Source organism: Montipora capricornis, chromosome 7 (genome assembly GCF_036669925.1).
Source record: "Montipora capricornis isolate CH-2021 chromosome 7, ASM3666992v2, whole genome shotgun sequence".
Classification (NCBI taxonomy): Eukaryota; Metazoa; Cnidaria; class Anthozoa; order Scleractinia; family Acroporidae; genus Montipora; species Montipora capricornis.
The window spans coordinates 15,930,596-15,957,368 of NC_090889.1; the positions used below are offsets into that span (position 1 = coordinate 15,930,596).

The 26,773-nt window shown below is 38.4% G+C and overlaps 1 protein-coding gene and 1 long non-coding RNA gene across 6 annotated transcripts; one reads left to right on the forward strand and one right to left on the reverse strand.

Moving 5' to 3' along the window:
* Positions 1-1,031: 1,031 nt before the first annotated feature.
* Positions 1,032-26,773, reverse strand: LOC138058317 (apoptosis regulator R1-like). Of its 5 annotated transcripts, none has more exons than XM_068904255.1 (5): positions 26,545-26,773; positions 20,084-20,197; positions 18,898-18,959; positions 7,463-8,091; positions 1,032-3,890 (listed from the first exon to the last, which is right to left on the reverse strand). In XM_068904255.1, the coding sequence occupies exons 4-5, from the start codon at positions 7,967-7,969 to the stop codon at positions 3,774-3,776; spliced, it is 624 nt and encodes a 207-aa protein (XP_068760356.1). In that variant the 5' UTR covers positions 7,970-8,091; positions 18,898-18,959; positions 20,084-20,197; positions 26,545-26,773; the 3' UTR covers positions 1,032-3,773. The 5 variants fall into 5 exon arrangements, with proteins under 5 accessions (XP_068760356.1, XP_068760354.1, XP_068760355.1 ...); XM_068904253.1 differs by lacking the exon at positions 26,545-26,773 and adding an exon at positions 23,589-23,746; XM_068904254.1 differs by lacking the exons at positions 20,084-20,197; positions 26,545-26,773 and adding an exon at positions 19,904-19,966.
* LOC138058318 (uncharacterized) lies at positions 9,198-10,819 on the forward strand. Its single transcript, XR_011133852.1, has 2 exons — positions 9,198-9,525; positions 9,899-10,819. It is a non-coding gene; the product is annotated as an uncharacterized lncRNA (long non-coding RNA).

Here is a 26,773-nt window from a genome sequence, read left to right on the forward strand (position 1 = left end):
CACTCAGGGTCTTTAAATAACTAAGGAGAAAGTGCTGCTGCCTTTGTTATTACATCCGCAAATGGTTAAACTTTCAAATCGTGTGCGATAAGGATTATAAACCGTAGGCCCCGTCTTACTCTTTTAACCCTTGTTCATAACCTCTGTTGGAAGTTAAGGGCCAAAGGGCCTCATTCTCGCGGTGGTCGTATTAGACATAGACAATAGATCTCGTACCCCGAGCCTCGATGTGAAGTGTTTGGGAACGAATTCGGTACGCAAAAACGAAAGTTTTCAATCCCTCGAGACATAACATGGCCGCCGTGTGCTATAGGCCTACCTGCCTTTTTCGATACATTAAAATTCAGCTAGAGAGATTTAGAGGAAAAAGCTGAATATGTACTCTTTTTCCAAAATGGCTTCCATTTGGATATTCTTTTGTTTTTATTCAAATTTGACCTTGATGCCTCGTTCAAGGCAATTTGAAGCGTAAGAACGAGGCATCAAGGGCCAATTTGAATAAAAACAAAATAATATTTAAACGGCGGCCATTTCGGTAAAAGGTGTATAAATATCAAAATGGCCAAATACGATTTTTCTCGTGACGTCACCATAATTATTAACATGCAAACCAAAACCTAATTGGCTGTTGAAACAATGACTTATTTTGCTCCGTGGTTGGAAAATTTGAACACCAAAAGAAATATGGCGTCAATGTTTGTAAACAATAACTATCGCTATACACGGCCAGCTTACGACAGGCCCACGAGAGTCGTTTACGCCGGGTGTACGTCGAAAAAAAAAAAAGCATCTTAGAACATGTTTTAAAACACTGCGACCATCGCAAGTCGTGTTGCAGGCCTGTCGTAAGCTTGTCGTACTCACTATTTAAAAGAGCGGGGCAAGGAGTTCCAGGGGCCTGAATTCTCCAGTGGCCGGCTTGGCAGTGCACGATACCTCAAAAGACTTAAAAGGTGTAGGAAGCCACGTAAGCAAAAACAGCCATTTTGCCGAGTGTTAGCGAAGCAAGAACAAAGTAATCGAACAAAACATGGTGCTAACACATTTTATTATTTTCTTTCTATGCAGGCCATTTCTTTGTTTACGACCAGTCTCAAGTTACCTTGCTACAATTTGATCAAAGTCCACACCATGTCCTAGCATGCAGAGGAGGAGTGGACGTCAAAGAGTTTAGATAGAATGCAGCGATGCAATAGGTACACATTAGTGGAAAAGGGGCACTCCTTGATAAGAATAGCTTGAAGGCTTTCTCGTCAAAATGTGGAATCCAAACGAGATGAGCCAAGGCAATTTTACCAGGCAAACAAGACCTAACTGCTTATCTGTTGGTGTTCACAACACTATCAGATTTTGGGCTTGTGCACACAGAAGTAAATCAGAGCTCTAAAAATGGTCATTCAAAAATAAATCCTCAGACTAGGCTGACTCCATTGGGAGGTTCACGTTTCGTAACGAGGGGCTATCTCATTGCCCTTGCGCTCTCCAATTAAACCTCAATGTGAACAAGCCTGAAATCTTCACCAGTATTTAGATATAGTATACAAAGAGGGTTCAACTCAAAAAACTAACGCTTGAAGCTACTATTGTAGGATATTTTGGAGATTTTAGCAAGTGTCACCTATTGACCCAAAAAGTGGCGATGCACACGTTATGCTGTTACAGGCTGGTTAAACACCCACCCGTAGCATTGTGAAACAGGACCATTAAGGACGGGGCCTACACTAATTCAAAGGTATTTTTGACCTGGTTTATGATTATGCAGTAAATGTATATCTTAACAAGTGTTATTGAAATCCAAAAAGAAAATTGGGGGTAACCACGCATTTTTATTTCTTTTTGGATACCAAGAGTACTTACTAAGGACTGTGTCGCATTTCACATGTGCCGAATCTAATGCAAATGAGAAAAATCTACAGTTTCCCTTATTTGCATTAGATTCGGCACATGGGAAATGCGACGTTTGAAACGGGCCTAAGATCTACTTTCTCCGGATAGTTTTAAACTGCGCAAAAATATCCCTGAATTAGTAAGCATCACTGATAGTAAACCCGAGGCACCGTCCTTAAAATTATATGAAAATTGCACTCACACACCAACTAAACAGAGCGAGACAGAAACCTAAACCTTTGCTTCAAAAACGATCAATACCCCCAAGAGAACCTTCTAATTAACCCAACAAAATAACTTATATGGCACCTATTACTAGAAAAACTCAAACACCTATCCCTCTTCTCAAACATAAACCTTACAGTAAATGATCACATTGTAAAACTTTGTGCACTTCACTATGGTATTAGGAAAAATCAGGGAGAAAACTTCAACCACTCTCTCAAGGAGTAGCCCGCACAATAACATCAAATGTACAGCACGCAGCGTACCTCAAATGCAAGACATCAGACATGTCCCGATGTCTTGCAAGTCATTTTTTGCCGACATTGAAGGAAGATTATATCCATCAGAACAAGGCATTCTGTATACATTCTTTCTACAATAGCACTGAAACACGACTGGAAACTACACATAGTTGACCAAGAAATTTAACCCAACGAATATCCCTTTGCAGAAGTAAGCTGCTTATGACATAATGTTACAGCAAAACACCACTCCGGCAGCATCTCAACTGCCATTGTTTATAGGTGTGAGAAATGTCCCTGGACAACATTAGCAGCAGTTGAAGATGACATTGAACACATTTGATTAATGAGCCACGAGACTTGTATCTCCCACTTGTTCAAAACACGTACATTGTTCACATCCGAGATTATGTACAAAAAAAACCCTCGCTTTTCACGCAACATCTGGTCTTCACACACGAAATGATAATCCACACTTTCACATCAAGACATCCTGTTCACAAACCAAGTGCTCGCAAGTCCATGTCGCAAGGAAAAGTGGCAATAGGTAGTTGCAGAAGCAGGATAAAAGGAGCAAGGCCATATTGATTGTCTGCACACTGATGCAATATTAATTTGCATGCTGGACGTGCTCTCCTCATACTTTCTGTCAGAGAAGGCTACTGTGACATGCATGATGGCAAAGAATGGGGACAAGGTTTTCAAGTTTGATGCAAGTTTGATGCAAATATTGCAAACAGGGTTTTCAACATGAAATTGTACTCCAATGTTCGAAGTAAGTACACAGCTATTTGCTGACTCCTTGACAAAACAAAGCTGGACAGCAATTACTGAACAGCAATTAATTGAACACTTGCCGTCCTTGTCATTGGTTCTTTTACGCTTCAATGAAGTTTAGAGAGAGTAACAAACATCTTAACAAGACTGATACATGCATCCCTTGTATCTACACTGTGACCACCATTAATGAAATTACCCTTGCATTTAAGAGTAATTCAGCATTCCAGATAAATTGAGAGTATTTCTTATTTAGAAGTTCATTCCTTCTTTTTCTTGAGTAATATGTTGAACTTTCTAAGGTTGAATTCTAATAGGTACAATACTGTAACATAGCGTTTACTACCGTAAACGTAGAGAAAAAGCTTTTGGATACACTAGAAAATTATCCACAGATTTTTTAAACAGTAATATAGTCAATATTTGAGGAAATTGAAGTTGAATTACAAGGGCTAAGGTAATTCAAGTGCTAATAGGAGTGGCACTAACTAGGATTTGTTTGAATAAGATAATTCAGTAAAGAGAAGATTATGTCACTTTCATGGAAAATTAATTAAATATAAGGAAACTAAGTACTCGAATCAGGGCTACCAATGGTCCCAATGCAGATACAATAAAGTAAGGAAAAAGAGCTGATGAATTTCACTTGTTTAATGCTAAAAGAGTAAGACCAGCTGCACAAATGCTTCCCACTGTGAATAGGCTCTTCCACATGGTTTGCGATTGTGAGGATTCCGAAAAATGAGCAACAAAGCCATCCTGTAAGAAGAAAATTAAACGAAAATAAAAAAGAGACAAATTTTAACCTCAAAACACGAAATGAACAACAGCATGAACTATTTCCAGTTGAAACTACATACATTTAATTAAACTGCATTGAACAAGAGGCTCCTAGCAAAAGTCAATTTTGATAATTTTTAAAAGTTAATATCAACTGCGAAAGGGCCAAAACAGAAAAAAAACAGGGCTTTGTTTTCATTTCCAAAACATCTGTGGAAATTTAAAGGAAAATTCTGAAAATTCCTAAAATGGACATTTACAGTACTGACTTTTTCTCTTTCCCTCTTATTATTTGCCCTCCCTGTTTTAAGGGCAAAGTACATGTATTTCATAATAACTAAGTAAGAAAATCAAAGGGTCAACTCCCATCTGGAACTTTTTGCTCTTAAAAACCTTTTTACAAGAACTGGCCATTCCAAAAATTACTAAGCAATCAATGAGAAAAATAAATTTTTAAAAAAACCTTAATTGTGAATTCTGCGTCTGATAACTTTGTGACAAAGTAACACACACCTTAGCAATTCCTTTAAACACAAAATAACTGCTGTAATTGAAAGCTCTCATTTGGCCAAAACTGGATATTGCCTTACTGCTTAAGAAAGAAACTGAACTGTATGTATAGTTGCAATGTAACAATAACTTTGGTTTCTTGTAGTTTTCATGTAGTTCTTTGGTCAACAATTGTGCATATTAATGTTTGCTTGTATTAAAAATATCAAATGATTACATTAACCTATTTACTGGAAGTAATCTCGGTTGGCGTTTGAGCATATGTAATGTATGAAGTATCAATGCATATACAACGCAATTTAAGGTGGAGCTGAAAAGCAGACAAACAAAAAAATGAAAATCTACTTAAGATTTCCGAAAAGGAAAATGACGCATCTGCGGAAAAAAAAAAAATTTTTGTATAGGGTCAAACTATATATCACATTCAAGCTAACAGATTGAATTATTTGAATAGAGTTTTATTTTTTTGACATTTAACCCTTTGATACCCATACCAGCTATACTTAGTATTTTACTCTTCAATGGGGAACCTCCAGGAGTCAATGGGTTAATGTTGCATTTTAGTTTCGAGACCTCAAACTCAGAATGACCGAGTCTGCTGCTGAAGCTCTTCCCCTTCACCTTGTGAAAACAACCGCACTTTGTTGCATCTTAGTCACAGATGAATGCACTCCAAAACTGTGTAAAGAATTTTTGATATGTCAAGAATTGAAGGGAATATCACGCACCGAAGTCAAACTCTCATCTCATACTTAAATGTAAATTCGGCAAAAAAAGTGCCATAAACTCAGTCTCTGAAGACAAAAGAAAAATTCCTCAAATGACAAGTGGGATAGTACAATCATCTATTACAACTTGATTTGAAAGCGATATCTTAACACCCGTCAGGAGAAGTTGCAATTTTGGCGTCAAAATGAAGCCCTAGCAAATTGAGCTTGAAGATTTTGCATGCAGTTCACAGTCTGCTGAATAACTCCGCCCCCTACTTGAAAGCCAATTACACTGAGCCAATCAGCGTTCAGGCATGTGCTAAGCTGTCAATTGACACCATACAAAAACCATTTTTCACACGCAGATTATGGCAGGAAACAAAGAAAAGTAATTTTAGCGATTTTTAAAATTAATTTTTCAGAATTTATGGGAAAATATACTTCACAGCCCAAACATTCAATATTTGCAAAAACAAGAAATTTGAGTGGGACGCCTAAATTTACCTTTGCCAAGACCTTAAGCTCACCCATTGCACAGGATACCCAAGATTAGAAATTGTGTTCCCCTAATGTCAAACGCCAAAATGTAAATATGTAAACAATAATGGAAAAGTTTTAGGGATGTTTATAATTTTCCACTAGACTTAACAGGGATAGATTAACCTGCCTTACTCCTTATGATGCAAATCTCTCTTGTTGAAGATAAAAAGAATCATTTGTAATTTCACCACAAAACCTCATAAGAAGGAACAAAAGAGTAATACAAAAAGAGTCCTAAAATTTTTGAATTGTGAAACTACATTCTGGAACTTTCATGCAAATTAAACACACCCAATGATGTATCAGTGGTTACTGACCAATGTACATCATACTATACTAACATGACATCAAGACCTGCCTTGTGATAAATACATGAGTACTGCATGTCACTCTATGACTCAATAAACAAGCACTTCCTGGTGATCACCTCTTTCACAATGTAGAACAAAACAAATGAAGAACAATCTTTTAACCTAATGATTATCACAGTCTAACAATCTTACTTCCTGAGTAAAAAACAGCTCATGTCCAAAAATCTGGTTACATAGAGCAAATTATAACAGTGCTTAAAGTTGGTGATGTCCTTGAAAGACAATTTCTTTCTGAACATAATTTATTTAGAGACCCTTTTAAAGAATAACAAGTGCCAGCATGCAGACAATATAGTTACGTAACTTAATAGTTACGTAACTTAAGCATATTTTGCATAAAGGTGATTAAATGCACCATGCAACTAGTATAAGAAATTTAAAGGGAGGAATAAGTTTTTTCAAGTGTTGGCTGTGTACATTTAGCACTTATATCTGAACAGACTTCACATTACACTCTAATCAGTTAAGTCTGTAAGAAAATTTAACGCCTTTTTAATTGAAGCAATGACAGAGAAAAAATATTACTATTAAAAACTAAATCTATTCCTTTAATAGTACACATAACTGAGGAGGAATTAGTCTTCAAAATTCAAAGAATTAATTTACTACGTAATTACATTGGATTCATTAGTGGTTTTCCACCCATTATGAACATGGCCCACTTGTAAACATCATACTAATTCCAGTTCATTTATTATCAGTATAAAAATCACACTGATTGAAATATGATGCAGCCAGCCAAGATGAAAGAATTTCATATCCTCAATATTTCAGACTTAAAAAAGCAAAATGACGATAGTGTTGGTAAGGTATTCTTTTGACTCTCTACTTTCGAGCACACTTGGACACAAGATGGTCGTAAAATATGCAGGAATTGAAATTAATCCCTAAGGCAATACATGCATACCTTGAAAAAACAACATCACCGCCGGAAATGCATTTTCGTGATGTTTCGAAATTATTCAATGATTTTTGGCCAAAGAAATGCTTTGAAATAAAGCAATTCACTATGTCCAAGAGTGGGTGATCACGACATTGACGCAAGCTCGCATAAACAACATTGGAATAAAGAGAGAACCCTGCTGATCAAAAAAATTTTCATTTCGTATGTTTACATTTGTCACTGGTGCCATAAACCTTTTGTCTCGATAGCAAAAACCTTACTTTGAATTTTGAATCAAAATGACAGATGTCGGGGACAGGAAAAAAACGCAAATTCAACGAGAAAAGTCCGACTCATGATCAATGTAAATAGAGACCCGAATTTGCATTCAACAATTTACTATAACGCCTATTGAACAGCTGGTTTGATCGGAAGGAAAAGAGAAAAATAGTAAAAAATACTCTAAAATAATATACGGAGAAAAATAAACGCAAGCAGATTTTACCAAGCGACTTTAAATGTAAAACAAAAACTCACCCAGCCACCATTTTCTCTAATCCACGTTAGCAAGTTGTGCTCAATAAAGGAAACAATCCATTCCCCGACGCACGGCACCATTTCTGGTCGCTGTGTTTTTACGAAGTGATGAGCCACTACACCTCCGAACGTGAACAAAGCAACAATCCTGCCCCAGTTCGTTCCGGCTTGGAATATCTCTTGTGCCACACCGACAAATGTAGGACGAGCTGTAGCTGGTGTAATTCCTAGCGTTGTGCACAACGATTCGAACAAGTCGGGGTGTTCAGCCTCCATATGAGTTGCCAGTTTCCGTAGAGTACTTGAAGCGTTTATCGGTGACTGGGGAATAAGAAAGTCTCTCGGTAATCCACTGAGTTTGTTCTGTTCGAATTTGCTCCTTAGCCGGTAGGATATATAGTCCAGAGTGAGTGAACAAGCTTCTTTCATGATATCTCTGTCGTATCTCGACATTTCAGATGTTGGAGAGATTTCTTCGATGTTCAGCGCAGCTGTTGCTCCGGCCATATTTGGTCAATTGTGTTGATTCAGAAGTGAAAGTAATCTTCAGCCCAAATTCTGTGTATAGCACCTTCCTTTCTCAGGCTTGCGAGGACGGATCAATCTGTCAATGGTGAAAATGAATTACCCTGAAGGAAAGGAAAGCATTATAAAAGAAAATATCGTTAGCAGTCGCGTATTTTTACGCGCTGACGCAAATAATCTTGAACTTCCGACCAACAAGAAGTGCGAGACGACTCAGTGCTCGCGTTGAAAGAAAATGATAGCCATACTCACGGAAGTTACCCAATGAACGGAGAAATTTGTGTTGTACATGAAAACTGCAGTTTGGAAAGCAAAAAGCGGAGGAAAGATAGAAAGAAGAAGCAAGCTTTGGCGCAAAGGCACTAAAGAAACTATCACCGTTCAACGAGCCCCGCGGTGGCGAAGGAAAAGTAGCCAGAGAGGAATCCCTTGAGGACGCCGCTCAATTGTGATTGGTCGACAATCCCACGCTTCCTATGTCTGATTGGTCGAGATTGATGACCTGTCAAACACTGTGCTAGTCAATTTTACTATGCATTCATTCTATCCATGGATGAGGTCACTACAAATATTACCAGAAGAATAATATTCAAAGCGAAAATTATTTGCTTAGTCATCCATTCTAAAAACCACGCAACTCGAAAGCAAAACAGTGAACGTTTAAGACAGTGATGCAGTTATCTACTATCAATCCTAAAGAGCTTTCGAAAGTTACTCAAATATCGTGATGAATTTTTTTTTTCGTTTTCAAAAGAGAAAATTTGTATTGCTCTTCTATATAAATTCGTCTCTCTTTTCAAGTATCGTGTACGAAAAAGGCCTTTTGGTTGCCATTCCGATCAAAGAAATAAATTTGTGGCAAAGAAAAGTGCTTGCAGTATGAATATTCTGTCTGTCGAGCTGTCAAACTTAAACATGCTGACGAGAAGTTATGCAAATCTCTATAAATGGTCAGACAAAAAAATATGAATAATTAATATATGGCAAAGCAAATCAGCGTGGAAACGGCGTGGTAACTTGTTTTGAAACAGAAGGTTCAAAGATTGTCCATAGAGGTATCAATGTCCTTACGAAGGATTTTTTTATTGGTTTAGAAACAATAGCAATATGACACGCGCGAGGTATTGTTTTTAAGACAATGGTCAAAATGTCAAATTCGTTGTTTAGCCAATGAAAAATCACAAAAATAGGAAAAAATATTGCAAACGTCTACAGGTCGACTTTCATTTTGGCATGACACCAAATGGTGAATTTATATACGCAGTTTAATATTTTTTCGCGGGAACTTTTTTTGCCTTCGAGGCGTCGAGAGGCGAAGAAGTGAAACTACGAAACTGTGTTTGCTGAATTTGCGGCGATGCCCTGATTTTTACCCGGCCTTAGCAAAGATCGGCCAAAATTTTAAGTAATCAACGAGGATTTACAGCTATTTCGACCGTTCTCTTTCTGCGGCAAGCTTCGAAGCTTCAGCAACAAGTTGTTGACGAAAGTATAGAGAGGGAACTGTAAGTGGGAATCGCTTGCCACATACCATACCGGTAAGCTGTACGCCAAAGCTAAACAAAACGAACCTTAAGTTTCAATTTCACCGAACTACCCCCATATGTATATGCTTTCAGCGTTTATTTTTTATTTTGATAGCTGCTCAAATCGGAAATAAGATCGGCGGCTTTTCCCTTTGTCCGAAAGAAATATCAACAGGGTATAAGTCAAGTCTTGGGGGTGACGAGAAATATAGATCGCTTTTCGTGGATTCATTCTCTGAACTTGACAATAAGGGTCACGGCTTTTGCCATTTTTTTTAAAGAAATAGTCTAGCAATAAAACTCGAATTTATAAAATTTAAGGGTGTTCTCAATGATGAGGTTTTTAATTTTTTCAAAAGCTGTGTTTTCTTTTTCCTGATTACAGTCATTCCTCTACGCGGTCCGAATGGACTGCAACGGGATAAACACAACCGGCGATCGGACATCAAGGGAACAACCTTACGAATCAAATGAATTAAGCCAAGAAGCTAAAGAATCTTGCAAGCAAGTTGGAAGATTATTAGCCAGATTTGGAGATATGTTGAATGTCATGTATTCAACAAGAAATGGACATAATGTTTGCCAAATTTGTCCACAAGGTGGAGGACTTCGAGATGCCGCTTACACGAGGCCACGTTCCGGTCTTAATAAACTTCCGTAAACATCGTAGGAAGAAGATACATTTCTCCTTTGGAGGAATCCATCTTGTAAATGCAGAAACAGCGCTTACATGTAGATTTCTTGAAGAACTGAAAGCTTATCACTGCTGGCCTGTATATTTTTGCGGCGACCCCGTTAACAAGACAAACAGATCGCTTTGGATAGCGCATTGTTTTACCCAGTGAAAATCCAAAGCTCAGAGACAGTGTAAATAATCTTTGACAACAGAAGCGTGAAAACAAATGAAATCAGCTGATGTACAGCAATATTTTGGTACTTGGTAACCATGGCAGCGTATTGTCCTTTTTTTTTTTTTGTGAAGGAACTTTACACAAAGCCTACAACAACATTGAAGTACAGGACAATGAGGCGTTGTCCCCGGAGGAAAAAGAATGACTCCTTTGTTTGTGTTGTTAACTTCGATGTACGCACAAATCACGGGATTTGTGTTAAATAGGGAAAAACCACAGCGCTACCTTTATTTTCGCTTCCGAGTAGCAAATTGAACACTCCCAAGAACCACCCCTAATACGATTTAGGCCGGTGTGCTAACCGTTGCTTTTTCGCATTAGTCTTATAAACTCACTGTGACAAATCGAATAATTATAGAAGTTAGAGTTCCTCAGTAAACAAGCCATTCATTGTTGTTGGATGTGTTTAGTTATCTCGCATTTCGAAGAACAAGTCCGGTCTTGTCCTCTAAAATATTGGCCAAGCATAAAATAAGTCAGTGGCAAATGTTTTTCCCGGTGAACGATAACGACTATGCCTTAAACGGGTTGTTTTCGCCCTAGACACCAACTCATGTCCCTATTATTTTGCGCTTCTTTAATCGTTAATTTGTCGTTTGTCTCGTGTTAAATTTGTGATCGCCGGAGCGACGTCAACTTGCCAATGGTTTTTGTTTCAGTATGTTACGTAATAAACAATTTCCTCGTGAAAAGTTCCACAAAGTTCAAAAACGAAAGAAAAACAGGAGATGTTCTTTCCGGCTTGCAATGATTATGTTTTTCAGTGTGAATTTGTGATGAACGCCCTATTCTCGCGCCGGGCGCGTGATTTTACTGCCGCAATTGAAATAAACGCGTGCCACAAGTTGTTTACCAAATTTGACAAAGCAAGACGCAATACAATGTTGATATATATAGCCTGCTATTTGCATGTGTGATATTTTTGGATACAATTTCGAAATGCTAAGAAAGTAATATAACGGCGGAACGGGAAAACCGAAAGAAAAATTAGGGGAATATGAGCCCGCGTTTTTCTTCATCAGCAAACAAAGTGAGTTGCAGCTGCACCAAGGGACACATGAAGTGAAATATGTATTAACTTGGGATTGTTGTTAAGGAGATGAGATGAGCCTAGAGCTAGCGTAATAATGTTCCCCTCCATGTCAGGCGAACCGCACGCTTTTCGTGTTTTGTCACGCAATCGTGGGAAACAGCCATTGCGTGACAAAGAATGAAAGTGACAGAAGTCTAGAATGTTCCCAGATCATTCGCCTCTTCAAGCTGATGAGACGCAGTGCCCTAAGGTAAAGAAGAACTTGACTAAGGAGGACTTTCGAAGAGTTAGCAAACCATTATAGTCAAAGTTAAATGACGGCAATGCATATCACTGTCTGGACCGTAGCTCTGTTGAAACTAAATATTTTAAGCAAGAGCCGATACAACGTAGATTTGATTTTAGTGGTGTACACCACTAAAATCAAATCTACGTTGTATCGGCTCTTACTTAAAATATTTAGTTTCCCACCTTGAAATAACGCCGATCAGATCAAGCCACTGATCCAAGGTACACCGACAGGAAGATTGCCCACGGTTGCCTGCTTCAAAACTCTGTTGAAATACCGCCTTGATTTATTGAATTGAGCAGAGAACAATTGAGTCTCTGATAGAATGACAAGAAAATACTCCAAAATGACTAGAAAAACACTCCAAGTAGGCGACGATTTGATCAGCAGCAAGATGTGTGGTGCAGGAATTGATGTATAATATACTCAGGAGTTTAAGAAAGGAAGGGTGAGCCTCTGGAGAGGATATTGGGGGTGCGAGCAGAAAAGGTGCATGCATGTAATATGGGTGAATTGTCTTTGTGATTGAGGTTGTGGCTAGTTAGTAAAAGAGGCTGAACTGATGAGCAATGGCTGATGGCTGGAAAAGGAACAACTTAAAAGAATCGATGCTTTTAAAGAAAGAGACTGACAAAACCTAAGATAGCGCTCTCTGTGAAGTTCAGTATTTGTTAAGTAAATGGTCTAAAGTAGCCCAAACACGAGATGAACGAAAGCCGAAGAGGGTGGTGTGCCGTGATGGTGATCTATTGAGACCCCTGAAAGCAATATGGACGTACACTTTCCAAAAAGAATAATCGAGAAGGGAAAGTGAATTTTCCATTCAGACCAATAGTAGATTGCCCTGACAAGCGCAGATCTTATCGCTTTGGAAAAGAAGAGTAGAGATTGTCATGACGTCCCTAGCTTTCCCTGGAGACAGCAGGTAAGGATTTAGTGTATTGAATGAAGAATAGAATAAATTTGAGGGATCTGTTGATTTAGCAGTGGCGATGATGAAGACGTGAAAAATGAAGACCGTTAGGATTACGGAAAGTTGGTTAAGGTTAGAGTTGACTGATAAAGGTAAATTCATTGCCGTAAGAAAGACTAGCGAGCTAATTAACGTTTCGATCGTTAGCCTTTCGTCAGAGCGTCCCTTAAACGTAAGGATTACCCAGGAGGTAATCAATGCCTCGGATGCATTCTGCTCTCTGGACAAGAATATGAGTGATTTGCACTTAGGATTGAGCACCGATGCACAGGATCAATACAAAGAGGAGCGGGGGTTCACCTAAATCCTTTTAATGCTAAGGTGGTTTGTTACTGTCCAGGGTCTTCGTTTGAGGCCGGAGGCTGGATGTTTCCGCTTCCGGTTGTTTATCATTTCATGTCCGGTACTTTCATGCTATAAAAAAAATTTTGGCTTCGCTTTTCCCTTTCCCCCCCCCCCCTTTTTTTTTTTCGTTTTTAACTTGGGTATCTAAGGAAGACCTGAACTGACTGAGAAACACAAGATTATCACGCGCAATAAATCCTTCAAACTAACAAGGAGTCACATCGTCTTTTTTGCTTACTAATGATGGAATAATCGATCTCAGTGTTGTCATTTCATTCACGCGATAAGTTTAATTTTCTTTTTCTTCTCCAAACCGAAATGATGTAAAGAGCATTTCTGAGAGTTTCATTTATAGAAATTTATAGGGGGCCAAGGTCTCCTTGAAGGTTCGCTCCTTGCAATCGGCCTTACAACAGAAAATAACGTTAACCATGTCCGATACCCTGCAGTTTACTTGTCAAAAATTCCTATATTCACACAGTACTATGAAATATCCAAATAATTAGCAACTGACTTTGCCGTAAGAAAGGTTAAATTAGCAAGGCGGCCGTGCACGACAACTCTAGTGGTATACATAATCTAACGAACGCATCAATGACCATGACAGTAGTGGCCGAAGCAATGAAAGGTCTATTTTCAAACTGTTTTCTGTTGGAGTTGTAGCGGTTTCCAGGCCCCCTTGAGCAAAAACCAACACGATCTCTTCCTCAAATGAAGAGTTATCCTTCATTGTCAAGTTGCTCCAAACGAAGTATAATCTTCCATTTAGATTACTCTGTCCCAGGACTTGTGGTAGCAAATAAAAAGAAAAAAGTAAATGCAGCCCCTGGACAGGATTTGAACCCGGAGCAACCACTTTGAAGGACCTGTTTATCCACTTAACCACTAAAGATCAACTGACTAAAAAAATGTGCCGATTATTTACCTAAACTAATTAGTCTCTATATAAAATCATTGCTGAATGATGGTTAAGTCTAAAGCTTGATTTAAAAATGGTTAGCTTTGTCTTGAAGTTTGGTATCCGACATTTTTCACTGTGTAAGGGCCGATTTACACGATACGATTTTGTCGCATGCGACAAGGTCACGACAGGCCTACGACATGACTTACGATTGTCGCAGCGTTTTAAAACATGTTTTAAAATGCTACGACATTTTTTCTGGCGTACACAACAGTCGTAAATCATGTCGTGGGCCTGTCGTAAGCCGTTGTCGCATGCGACAAAGTCGTACCGTGTAAATCGGCCCTAAGGTTGCTTCTTAGCGGGTGTTAATACACGTTTACAGCGGCACTTTTGGAAGAAAAAATTATTGACATTAATAAAAAATGATAACCTCGCAGCTAGTGATGTGGTAGTCTAGTGATTACGTGAAGGGGTTATTAATCACACGTTCCCAGGTTCGAGTCCTGCGACTCCAGATATTGGGGTTTAGCTTTTGAAAAAAATATGTTCATTTCCCATGATCCCTATCAAGCTTTCAGTGTCCAAAATGAACAATAGTACTTCACTTGGAAGAAGTTCACAATTAAGAATAATCCTTCAATTGAGGGAGAGACTTGGTTGTTTGTAACCTACATAAACCCAGCAGAAGAATGCATAAATAGGTTATAGAGTGCAGTGTGGAAGTTGCTGAGGAAACACAGCGATGGAGTTATTTTGTTGAGCATGTAATAATAACAAAAAACGGTGTTATTTGAGCATTTAGTCGTGGTTCATGGTCACTCGTGATATTTTGAAAGTTCTCAAATTGCACTCACCTACGAACGGCTCGTGCAATTTTGAGAACTTTCAAAACATCACGAGTGACCATAAGTCACGAAATGCACCAGTGTTCATGCGACTTCTCTGGCTTGCTTTGCATCAAAGCAAAATGAAACCAAATTACAATGTCCACTTAACGATTTCCTTCTTTTCCAGTTTCCTTCTCAATGTTTTCCTTAAAATAAGGATCCGAGTAATTAACCAGTTCGAAGAAAAAAAAAGCTAATGTGACTCTTTGAGGACAAAACTTTCTTCGATTCGATAAATTCTATCGTTCACAGCGCGCACTTCAAAATATATAGACATTTCTTTCATCGAGTCACTGGAACACATGAACGCAACATGGTAGATGGTAGAGCGTTGCAACAGCATCGCATAGGTCATGGGTTCGAATCCCGTTGAAGACGCCTGAATCGCCCGAAGCGGAAAATACCATGATACTCTTTGCTTGTCCACCCAAATTTTGAATAAGCATTGTTTTCGTTTTGGAAACAATGCTTGTGCAAAATTTGGGAGGACAAACAAAAAGTATTATGGTATTTTCCGACTCGGCCAATTGTACTGTTCAGGTTTCTATGAGAAAAAATAGCCCTTTTCACGGTTAGTTTTTCTCATTTGCATTACAATGTAATCTTGCATGTATATGAGGCAATTTCGGGCTATTTTGTAGTTTTTACCCGAAATTGCCTCGCACCTTCGTTAGATTACATTGAAATGCAAATGAGAAAAACTAACCGTGAAAAGGGCTATTGCTTAAATTGTCCAAATATTTTCTCTTTCATATATTCTTACGTTAGAGGAATAAAGGTAACATAATATTTAACTGAGCACATACACAGTAAATTGATTACTCGGTGTTTTCCCCCACATTCTAACTCTGTCTACAATTAAACTGGTGACTGCGCAATGACGGGTTATAAATTTAAACTTTGCAATTAACACTAAGTGCCTCAAGTTTTAAGCCTTGATTTCAAGAAGAAATCTGTTCATGATTTTAACTGGAATTTTCCTATTAATATGTCCGTCATTACTTACTGATTTTAATTTCTTGACTGAGAGAGCTGGATCAAGGAGAACATATTCATGAAGTCAAAGACTCACTAGTTTGAGAATGCAATACGTGTGTACGCGACTGAATTAATATTCAGCACAAGAGTTTCGGCCTAGCTTCCAGACTTTTAAGCTCGTGTTTGGCATTTATACAGAAACAAGAACAAAAAGTCAATAACACGGGTGGGATCTTATATGTAGTCACCCATCCAAGTAACAAACCTCAGCCAACAGGGCTCAACTTCAGCGAGAAGCACAAGCACGTGGCTAATTGCCATATCAGAAAAGATACGCGACTGGTTTCCTACCGTGGGATGCCTGTGCTCCACAGGCATCCCACGGAATAAGCTGCATTTGAAGCTAGTGAGTAAATGACGCCACTTTTCCTTTCCCTAAATCCAATCCTCTGAAGCCCAATCGGTCCGTTTTGAACGTGAGTAATGGCGGACCGTCAAATCCAAAATCCACACTCAAAATAAACAGTCTTTGGATAAAAATAAAAAGGTGTTAAGAAAACACACTTTCGAAAAAAAAGGAATTTATTTTTTGATCCTAGTAGCACTTTAAAATTCAGACGATGATGTACATTGGCATACTCATAAAGAAATAGTCTCGGTCAATTTAATCGAAGTATGTGTGATGCGCATACGATTTTTCAACGTCCGCTCATACAATCAATAACAATCAATTAACTTGGCAGAAAATATAACACAACTGCAGTCAGTGAAAGGCATGCTAGAACGCATTTTAACTTAGGAAAAACTGGACGTTTCGCGAAGCTATCATAAGACTTGAATTCTAAATATCATTTTAGTTCACTTGGAGATTGAAAAAACGAACAAAGTTCTTAACAATAAATTCTGTTTCGTGATGACATCTGGCCCTTTTAGAAAATTCAGAATTTTTCACGTTTCTCTAAGAACGTTTCCATGCCTACTAACTACGTATCTCTCATTTTACAATCCAAATCAAAGCAATGATTTGCCAAAACCTCAAAATTGTTCCTATATTTTTCGATCCGTTTACTAGATTTCGTGTTGTTGCTGCATAAGAAATTTCAAGTTCCAACGCCTTGTAAAAATGCATGTTTATTACCGCAGTTAATCTGCGAAAATTCATATTTTGGATATATGACCTTAAAATGGCTGAGAAACCTGCCGGAGTACTAACCTTAAATTTTAAGTAAATTACTTCCGTAGGTAGGTAAATATATTAGGGAAGAATGAATGAATGAAAAGATGGATATGTCTGAACAAATATGTATTGAATGAATGAATGAGTTAGGATATCGGGATAACAAATCTAGGCTAGCTGTAACATAATTCCAAGAGACTTATCTGAAGAAATAGCTACCTTTGGACTGGACAACGGAAAAGAGGCTTCCGAATTTCTGGTAGAAAGGATATAGGATTTATGTTTGAATTACTTCGATCTCCAAAACGAAATATCTTAAAAGTGGTTTAATAGATTTGCGAAACGAGAATTGTATTTTGTTACCAAACACTAAAGCTGGCGAAAATACATGTGTCGTTTCGATGAAGTGATTACCTCGTGCACTGGACATGACCAGTCCCATTTTCAAGAAATACTTAAAAACGTCACGTCCCAGTTATCCAATGCTGCTAAAAACTATAAAATTCGTCCAAATATGTCCCCATTTACGTTAGTTGTTCTCTATTCGTCTTTTACTTTGTCCTTTTCCCTTGACTTAACAATTGTATCCTTTCATTACACGCTAGTCTTAACCGAAAAAAAGTTATCGTGGCTGAAAATACTGTGACCTTTCCATATTGCGGCAGAAGTAAGCTTTCCAAGTATAAAGGTCACATGTACAGGAAATTTGAACTTTTCTTGCCACGAGAGGTATATAGGTTGAGAAGCAACCGGAAAATGTGATTCACTTGCACAGAAGTAGAAATGGTACAATACGAACCATGAAAAGAATAGTACCGTAGGCGTTGAATAAAAATCAATACTTTTTGCAGAGTGGGCTGAGCTGTGATAAAAAAATGGACAAATGCTGAGCTCAGCAGTAGATTGAGTGATCTCAGTTCACATGCTGCCAAACCTACCTCTTTTCCACTAAGCCGAAAGAGTGACAATTAAGCGAAGAAACTGTTTTGAATTATGAAATCAACGGGGTATTTCCTCTCCGACTTTGCAACATCGTTGTGAATGGTGGCTTCGAATGCTACTGTTGTCGGTTCTATAGGTTCTTTGGCTTCGTTTTATTCATTGAAGTGAGTCGAAAGTTCATGTAGTTACTTTGTGTATTGTAGAGCGTGGACTTTGGTAAAATATCACACAGAGAGAAGGATGGATGTCGAAGTACAATATTTAGAAAAAAGTTCTTGACAAGATCAAATTTTTATCCTCTTACGAGAAAATCATGAAGCTTGCCAAGTTGATAATTAAATCGATGATTTTGGAAGGTTAAATCAAACTAAATGTCAGAGTTTACATCTACTCGCAGTTTTGAGGAACCAAGAATAATTCTAAACTTTGAGGAACATGTCTTTAATTAAATTAACATGAGTAAATTAGGCAGCCAAACGTTACATTATGTAACGTTGGCAAACGATCGACTGAGCCATAATCGAGAGCGACCGTCGAGAACTCTTGTAACACTCGACTGTTCATAATAGCTATTTTTAGCTCGTTTGTGGCAAAGCATTAGTGAAAAAATAACAGCATAAAAATGTTAACGCTGATGTCAAAGTCGGATCCTAGGTAGTACACGATCGTACTTAGTTATTTCGCAGGAAATCTAATTGGTAGAATAACAAATTCTTTAGCCATTTTGTGTTTTGACAAGGCAAATATTTTGAATGGAAATCCATGTTGTTTTACTCGATTTGGTTCTATTTGGACTCAGTAGAAAATAATTCTGGCCATAGGAAGTGTTTTAAATTGAATGAGAATCGATTGAGTTAAGTGCCGTTATGCAATCTGAGCAAAGGGGGCATGATACTGCAAAAACGTCTGGCAAGGCTTTTAAAAACAAAGTGAGAAAATACCTACCGTTCTTTCGCTCTGGGTTAACGCCTCTTTGACCTTGAGTGTCCCTGAATGTCTGCTACGAACTGAAGAAAATAGTCGTGACTTAGTGGAATGTCCTCTGCAAGAGTCAAAAGACCCCTTTGTCATAGTTTATTAACTGTAACCAAGTTCCAGGGGCCCAACTACTTTATTTGCGTCTATGACTGTGAGCTTGTCACGCAGAAGGTTGCATGAAAGTCACGAGCTCTCGATAAATTCCAGGTTATATGATACCCAGCTAACTCCGCATATCCTGTTTTATATTGGAATCACAGGGATACCAGCCGATTGAGGTGCAGCAACTGGCCATGGCTTCCTTGTTGAATTAATAATGTATCAACCGCCGCCACAAGCATGGAATTGGATTTCGGGGTTATTATCGATCTTCCACTAGCCCATTTTCATATTGGCATTCAAGAGGAAATTTCCAGGCTAACAAAACATGTACGGCTATTTGGGTGGTCATCAATTTGGATGCCTTGCACAGTATAAAAACAAATATACGAACACAGATGGCCATTAATTCTCCACATATCCTGCATAGTTGACCCAAAAAGGGGCCATAGGTGAAAAATATCACTGTCTTCTATTTTACTCCTCAAATTTAGCATCCTTTCTCGGACCGCTAGTAAATCCTTCCTTTCTGTATAAAACATGTCTTAAAAATCCGCGCAACACAAAGAACTTTTTTCCTTCAGTCTACTCTTCGAAAAGTTATAATTGCTTAAACAGTCAGTGTTTTAAATTTATTAGGAGCAGAATGCCTGTCTCTAGGTCTGGATCAAACGGTCATATTCGGAAAGCATCATCATCTACAAATATTGCTGCTTCGGAAAAATCGGGGATAGGAAAAATAAACTTGACTCCCGGTTCCCATTTCAATGCTAGCCTTGCCTGGAAATCAACTCATGCATGAGCTAAGATTTAAATTGCATATCATATCACTAAACTAGGAAAAATTTGACCTTGTGAACACTGGTCACCTTACCGTCAAAAACAGGTGATGCCGCTGCGCCAAATGACTTATGTTCACTCAGTGAAAGCTTTGATGGAAATGAACAAGCTAAACATTTTTATTTGGTTTATAAAGAATATCGCAAGTGTACGCTCTGAATACAATTGCTTTGTTTTTCCTCGCTAATTTTGGGCGTTATTGTGACAGAAATACCTTTCATAGAAACCACGTGAACGCTGTTTTTGACGCACTCAGTCACATGAGGCGGCCTCACCCAAGAGTCTTTCTGGTTGCTATGGAGCAAGAAGTGACGGGTATGCGAGCAATCTGTGAAGGAAATGGAAGTGGGAAGTATTGCGACTAACTGCCCCTTTATCCCTCCTAATTAAGTCCTGTAACTTAACCACCAACATGGGGGAAAATACACTCTCCCATCCGCGTTCCGCTGTTCGTCCATTCCCAAATGATATATTTTTAACCCTTTAAATACTATACCCAGCTACTGTCCGTGGTGTGCCCAGTAAATGAGATGCAGTTTTATTGCTTGGGAATTTCAGGGAGTCCGATATACAGCTATTTCGAGAAAGTTTGTCAAGAATAAAGTGCACGCGACAATCCCGAAAGGTAATATGAAATATGATCAACACACTGTTGCTAACGACTGTGGCTGTCGAACCTACTTTTGTTACTTTCCCTCAGCACTCGCAAACATATATCAGTGGCCTCCCGTACGATTCTTTTAAATTTCTTTGAAAAACAGTGCACTTAAAATACCACAATACCTTTCAGGATTGTCGCGTGCACTTTTTCCGACAACCTTTCTCAAAATAGCTGTATACAGAGCGTCGATGGATAAGGGGTTTTGTAAAATTTTAAAGTGAGGTTTCCTCCGACACGTGAGGAAGGGTTTGGCAGAATCTTATGGACAAAACTGTAGCCAAGGTTACCTCAGTACGTAGCAAAACTCACAAAAAGCCTTCTTTGCCAATTTTCTACTGATTTTAATACGTAGTACAGAAACAAATTTTACTCTGTTTTAAAAAAAGAGAATTTCTTATTTATCATCAGCTTAGACGGTAAATTTAACACTGCCATTCCAATATTCCAATGACGCAAAGGTTGCTAACAGATTTATGTTTATCTAGATGTAATTTGGTGAAAAACAGTTAAATTTATACTCCTCATTTTCTGTCAAGCTAATTCTGGTACTTTATCGTGCGCTATTGAATTCACGAGTAAAACTCGTGATTTGAGAAATTGGAAACCACCTAAAACAGCACGCCGATTATTGTGCGCTTTATAGAATATATTGGATTGTGACAAGCATTGTCCAGTTATGCAGGCCTTTTGTCACGTAATCAACTCTATTATTTTATTATTATTTTATGGGGAGCATGTTTGATGAAAATTTCACTCGAAACACGGTTGCTTCAAATTTTTGGTACTGTCATATATTGTAATATTGATGAAATAGCCCGCAAATGGATTGACGAAAACAGCGCGATGAACTTGATCGCATAAAGGCTGAGAATGACACATTCATTGTTTTATGTTCACGTTGTCGCCAGAATTTTAAATTTGGAAATTCCCAGTGTCTTTTTTTTCAGAAGGCAGGATAGAAATTCAATGTGTATGCCCATGCAAGTTTTAATCACAATATGTGCGATTGGCGCGGAGTGTCAACATTTTTGCGAAGGCATGCTTTCTGCCCCTAATCAGTTTCCCTTATGTGCTTATAAAGGCAGGCCTTATCTTCCCAAATATAGTCGCCCTCTTTGACGTAAGTTCGTTTTCCGTTGCGCACAGACACAGATCCCCCCACCCCCCTCTTATCCCCCAAAATAATAATAGAAAGTTGGAGAATGCGTCCTCGAAAGATTTTAAGAGTTCTGTTTTGTAAAAGGCCATTTCCCGTGATTTTTCATTAACTTGTATAAAACGACGGAATGACGGGTTACTGCAGATCTTCGCGTGCCGCAGACTAAACGTCCGATTAACCTTGGATTACTGTTCTTGAGATAATCTATGATTGTATTTATATTTTGCAAAACCCCTCTCTTGTCATCATCATTTACTCAAATTTTATCAAGTCTTGACATAACAAAACTACATCGTCCGTGGCGTTCTAATGGAAAATGTAGGTCACAGTTGCCTCGAGCCTGAAAGGGCTTCGAGCCAGCTACCTATGTGGATAGAGGTGTATTTAATCATCTGTAAGTTCAGCAAGCCGCATCTGTTGGAATCAAGCCAAGTTACGTGGCTTACTTGGCTGAGACGTGTCTCCGTAAGAGGACATTTGGACGGAATAGTTTTGACCCATCTATAAAATGTTATACGCAAATTGTGAACGTCGACCTCAGGTTTGTCAGTGATTAAAAATTACTGTTACGAGTTATCGACGTTAAATAGGGTCTACTTTACTTTACTTTACTTAACGTATAATCAGAAGTCTTTCAGTTAGTGCATCTACCAAATGTAAACAAGTTACCGGGCGTTATAAAATGTAATATTTTACCAAACACTGACTGTTCTCTTTGACAAGCTGAGGACGAATCATTAAAAGTAAAGATTTTCTTGGATTCGTCCGGAATGGGACAAGATATAACTTCCAGCGCAACAACCTTCACTTGGTGATGACATTTTGTCGTGTTCGGGGTGTGGCAATTTTGGAAATGGTATTTCAGAGAGTATTACAAAAATTAGAAATACCAATATTGCACTCGTTTGAACAGAACCAAATCCCATTACAAAACTGACTTCTGATGACTTGGAATACGAAATACACCTCTCGACAGGAGTGAAAGTTTTAATTAATTAGCTATTATTCCACTAGATATAATGTCAAGTGTTGCCATACGATGAAGAGTCTTGATTGAGATGATTATTGTCATTATCTTTCGAATTTTTTTGACGAGTATTTTTTCTAGCGGTAAAGCATCTGAAATAAAGTATGGGAATGTCATAAGTTCGAAATTAGGAGCGCTTGGATAGCTGTACCCCTAACATGCACTATGTATAGTCATTGCATTATGCAATTCATCAACTGAATGACCTAAATTCTTCTTTTGTTTTCGGTCACCAATGTTATATATGAAGTGTTTTAGGGAAGAAGCGCTCTAGTGTGAAAGGAACATCTCTTTTGGTTTATATTATATACTACGTAAATAAATTGTTACGTAACACTGGCAAGTAAACTGTATAGCACTGCTCGCTATGTACGCACGGTTTAGTTTTGTCATCTTCGGAACTAAATAAACAAAGCGAAATGAACATCGATCTCAAAATGCGTTTCATCTGAGTTTCTCTCAAATTGTCAAATTCAAGTGAGCTGTAGCTACAATAGCTAGGTAGTCAACTTGCAAGCAATTGTATTTCCTGGAAAGTGCACGCATTCATCATTTATCCTTTGACGGGTTGGAAGGCACAAATGCGCGAATTTATATTTTTCAAATGACTTCCTATAACTCGTGGCTCTCGATTTCCTCAGTCTACAGCTACTAATTGTTGTTTACCGATAATGAATACGCACACGATTAATAGCACATTGAATCTTCGACGCAACACGCTTTAGACATAACAAGCCAACGAAGCGACTTGTCCATCATGCAAAGTTCTATCCCATACTTAATTAAATTCGATTAAATATAAAAGCTGCCCGTTGTTAAAATTCTCCAAGAACTACATCTTAACATGAACAGAAAAAAATATCACATCTTACCTTAACCTTTTATAACGGGGGCTTAGGCTTTTGAATGACAAACCCTCTTTCCGTCTAATCTACTACTATTAGTCTGCGCATCTCGAGATACTCGCGTTTCCTATGGGTGTTGCAATTCAGCAGGGAGTTGGCTGCGAGTCAGTTATTGGCTGTGCGTCCGTCCAGGCACTGAAGGTTACCGTGTATTTAATAACAGAGCCAAGGTCATCGATAAACGTTCCTACAGGCTTCATACGCCGTAGGATACGTGATTGGAGTTTTTTTTTTCATAGTTAAAAAACCATGTGATAACGTATCTGACAACTGTGTCCCATTCTTGGTTTGGAAATCAGGAGTTAAAGAACCTCTAGATCTAAATCTTTGATTTCTGATCGAACACGAAATTCAAAAATGGATTTTGCATTAAATGCTGTGAAAATAAATTTCAGTGATCGGATTTCAACCGAAAAGATCCCCAGAGAAATTCTTTTTTTTCAGATTTTAAAGTTTGATTGAAAATCTGAAAATCCGTATTTTAAGATCTAAATTCAGATTTTCCAATCTAACACATCCTAAATGTAAAATTAGTCTGTTTACCCGCAGTAACTTAGTGATGCATGTCCATTCTTGAAAAACAAAATTACCACGCTGGAAGACTGCTTCTTAAAATGATTAATTGCCAACCAATGTTATGCTCATCACTAATTGAAACTGTCAAAATACCCATTCAAAATTGATGAACATTCTTAATTTGGTTTTGTAATCGCAGCTGGAGGGATCAAATAACTTGTCTTTTTTTCTAGCCCACCTATCAAATGAGGTTTTGATTTTGGGGGAGGGGAGGAAGGCTGCGGTCTGATTTTAAAATTCTTGGAGCCCCCCTCCCCTTTAGGCGATCTGACGAGTGTCCAGCCAGGCCTTAATTTTCACACCCCTCCCTCTCCTCTCCCCCAAACCTATATGCAACAGTCTAAGCATTGTATTTCATTGTATTAGTGTAACTTCGTTTTAACAGACCTAATTATTTTCAGATTGATTTTTCTGCGAAATGAGAAATTATTACCCATGGGATTGGGCATGGTCACCGTCTCGTGATGGCCAAAGCTTATTCAAGAACTTGTCTGAAAATAGCTTGATCTGTGAATGCCGTTACATAGACCAACACTAGTAATGGTTATGACTGGTGTGAAATATATATATTTTTTTTTAGTTAAGTAGGTACCACCAAAACATCTAAGTTTTAAATTGAAAATTAGAAATCCAGGGCTGGTTGTGGCTGGGGTCTGATTTAAAATTGGAGCCCCCTTCCCCCTCCCCCTTAGGCGATCCGACGAGTGTCCCACTGGTCCTTCATTTTCATTCCCATAGGAGAAATTCCCTCCCTCTCCTTTCCCCCACCTCTGTTTAAACCCGCCGCGCCTCCCGCTTCAAACCCTTAACGTACCCAAAAATGAGTCTCGCTTTGCCTGATCTTGAACTTGACCTGATAATTGATTTAACAGATAGATGCCAGTCAGACATATTTTGAATTACCCAGACGTGGCACTTTTCATGTATGAATGATCTGTCAATTTCCCTTGGATATAACACTACAGTTCAATAAATATTGCATTTGGACTCAGTTTGCAAAAAGAAGCTAAATTTTGCTCAGCCTCCTTTTCAAAACTTAAAGCAAATTTATGGGGCTATATATAAAAGGTTTTCTATTTCACTGAACACAGCCCAAGCTTACTTCGATGGCTTATCGTCATCGAAACTGTCAACATAAAAAATCTTAGTTTATCATTTTTTTGGGGGCTATGCCAAATAGTCACATCTCTATATTTCACTTTGACGATGAAAAGATGGAGAGTAGAACTAATCCATACACGTGAAATAAACTTGAAATTTAGAATGACTAAACTGATTTGAAACGCTCTTTTTTGATAATTTACTCACTCCAGTATTTGTGACCACCGATATATTTACACTCAAAACTAAAATTAGATCTTGCCTAAGCTCATTCCAGTTTCGCTCTAAAGGCGCGTGCAAGAACAGAAATATTTTTAATATCTTGACCTCAACACTCACACTGTCTCAGTATTAATATTTATTAATATAGCTCAAGAATATAAAATTGTTGACGATATTGTTGTCTATATATACTCAATGAAACGAATAGTTCAAGATTACAAGGAAATATTAGGAGAAGGGTGCAGTTTCATTGCGTAACTTTTTATTTTTTTTTGCCGGTAGTTGAGTTTTTTATTTTGACGTACGTTAATTCGATCGCGTGTTAGGCACGAGCCAAACGTCGAACTTCACGTGAGACGAACTAAATGGTTCTTTGGGTCGATCCAAGTTATTTTGGATTATGTTAGTCTTTGCAATAGGACTCGTTTTGAAAACGAGGATAAAGTGAATTTATAAAGTAAACAACACTGAGGCGATTAGACTTTCGAAAAAGGCCTTCGTCTAGATATACGCGCGGAACGAAGGACTTTTCATACTTGATTGGCGCCAATTTTAACGACCCAAAAACGGGTCGCTGAGCTAGGCCAATCAGAGTAGTCCTCGTGGACCGCAGGGGATAGAGTTGTCAATCAAAGTTTTCCACACGCAGTGAAGCGTGACTTCCAACATGCTACTAAGGCCACCGGGTATTCCGAATTACGCGACTATCAGAGGAAAATAATTCAAGAATATCTGTCTTGCCTAGATCTGTTTGTGTCGGCTCCAACCAGAGCTGGGAAAAGTCTGACCTTTGCAATTGAACTAGTCCCGTACGCTTTTGGTCGTTTATTTGGAGAGGATTGCAATGCTATCGTATTCGTAATTGTTCCACCATAGGCAGCCCAAGCTCGCGTCACTACAGACAGCCGTTGAGAATTTAAACGCGTTATAAGACTTTGTATGGGAAATAAAATACCGTCGATTATGAAGCCTAAAAAACGCTCAATTTAACGTTCATTCAATAAAAGGGATGAAAATGACTCACCTCTGGTGTATTCTTATGCCTTTTGGAGCTTATTTCACCGTTTCGGGAATTCCGTGTTTTCAATGTTCTATTAAGACGAAGTCTTAGAACATTAGACAAATCGACCTCTCGCGACTTCGTCGCTCGTTCATTTACTTCGCGTACGAAAAATCACGATTCGCTCGCTAAAACATTTTCTCCTGGGATTATCGTGAGGTCGACTTGTGGCAAGTCTATGAAGCGATGTCAA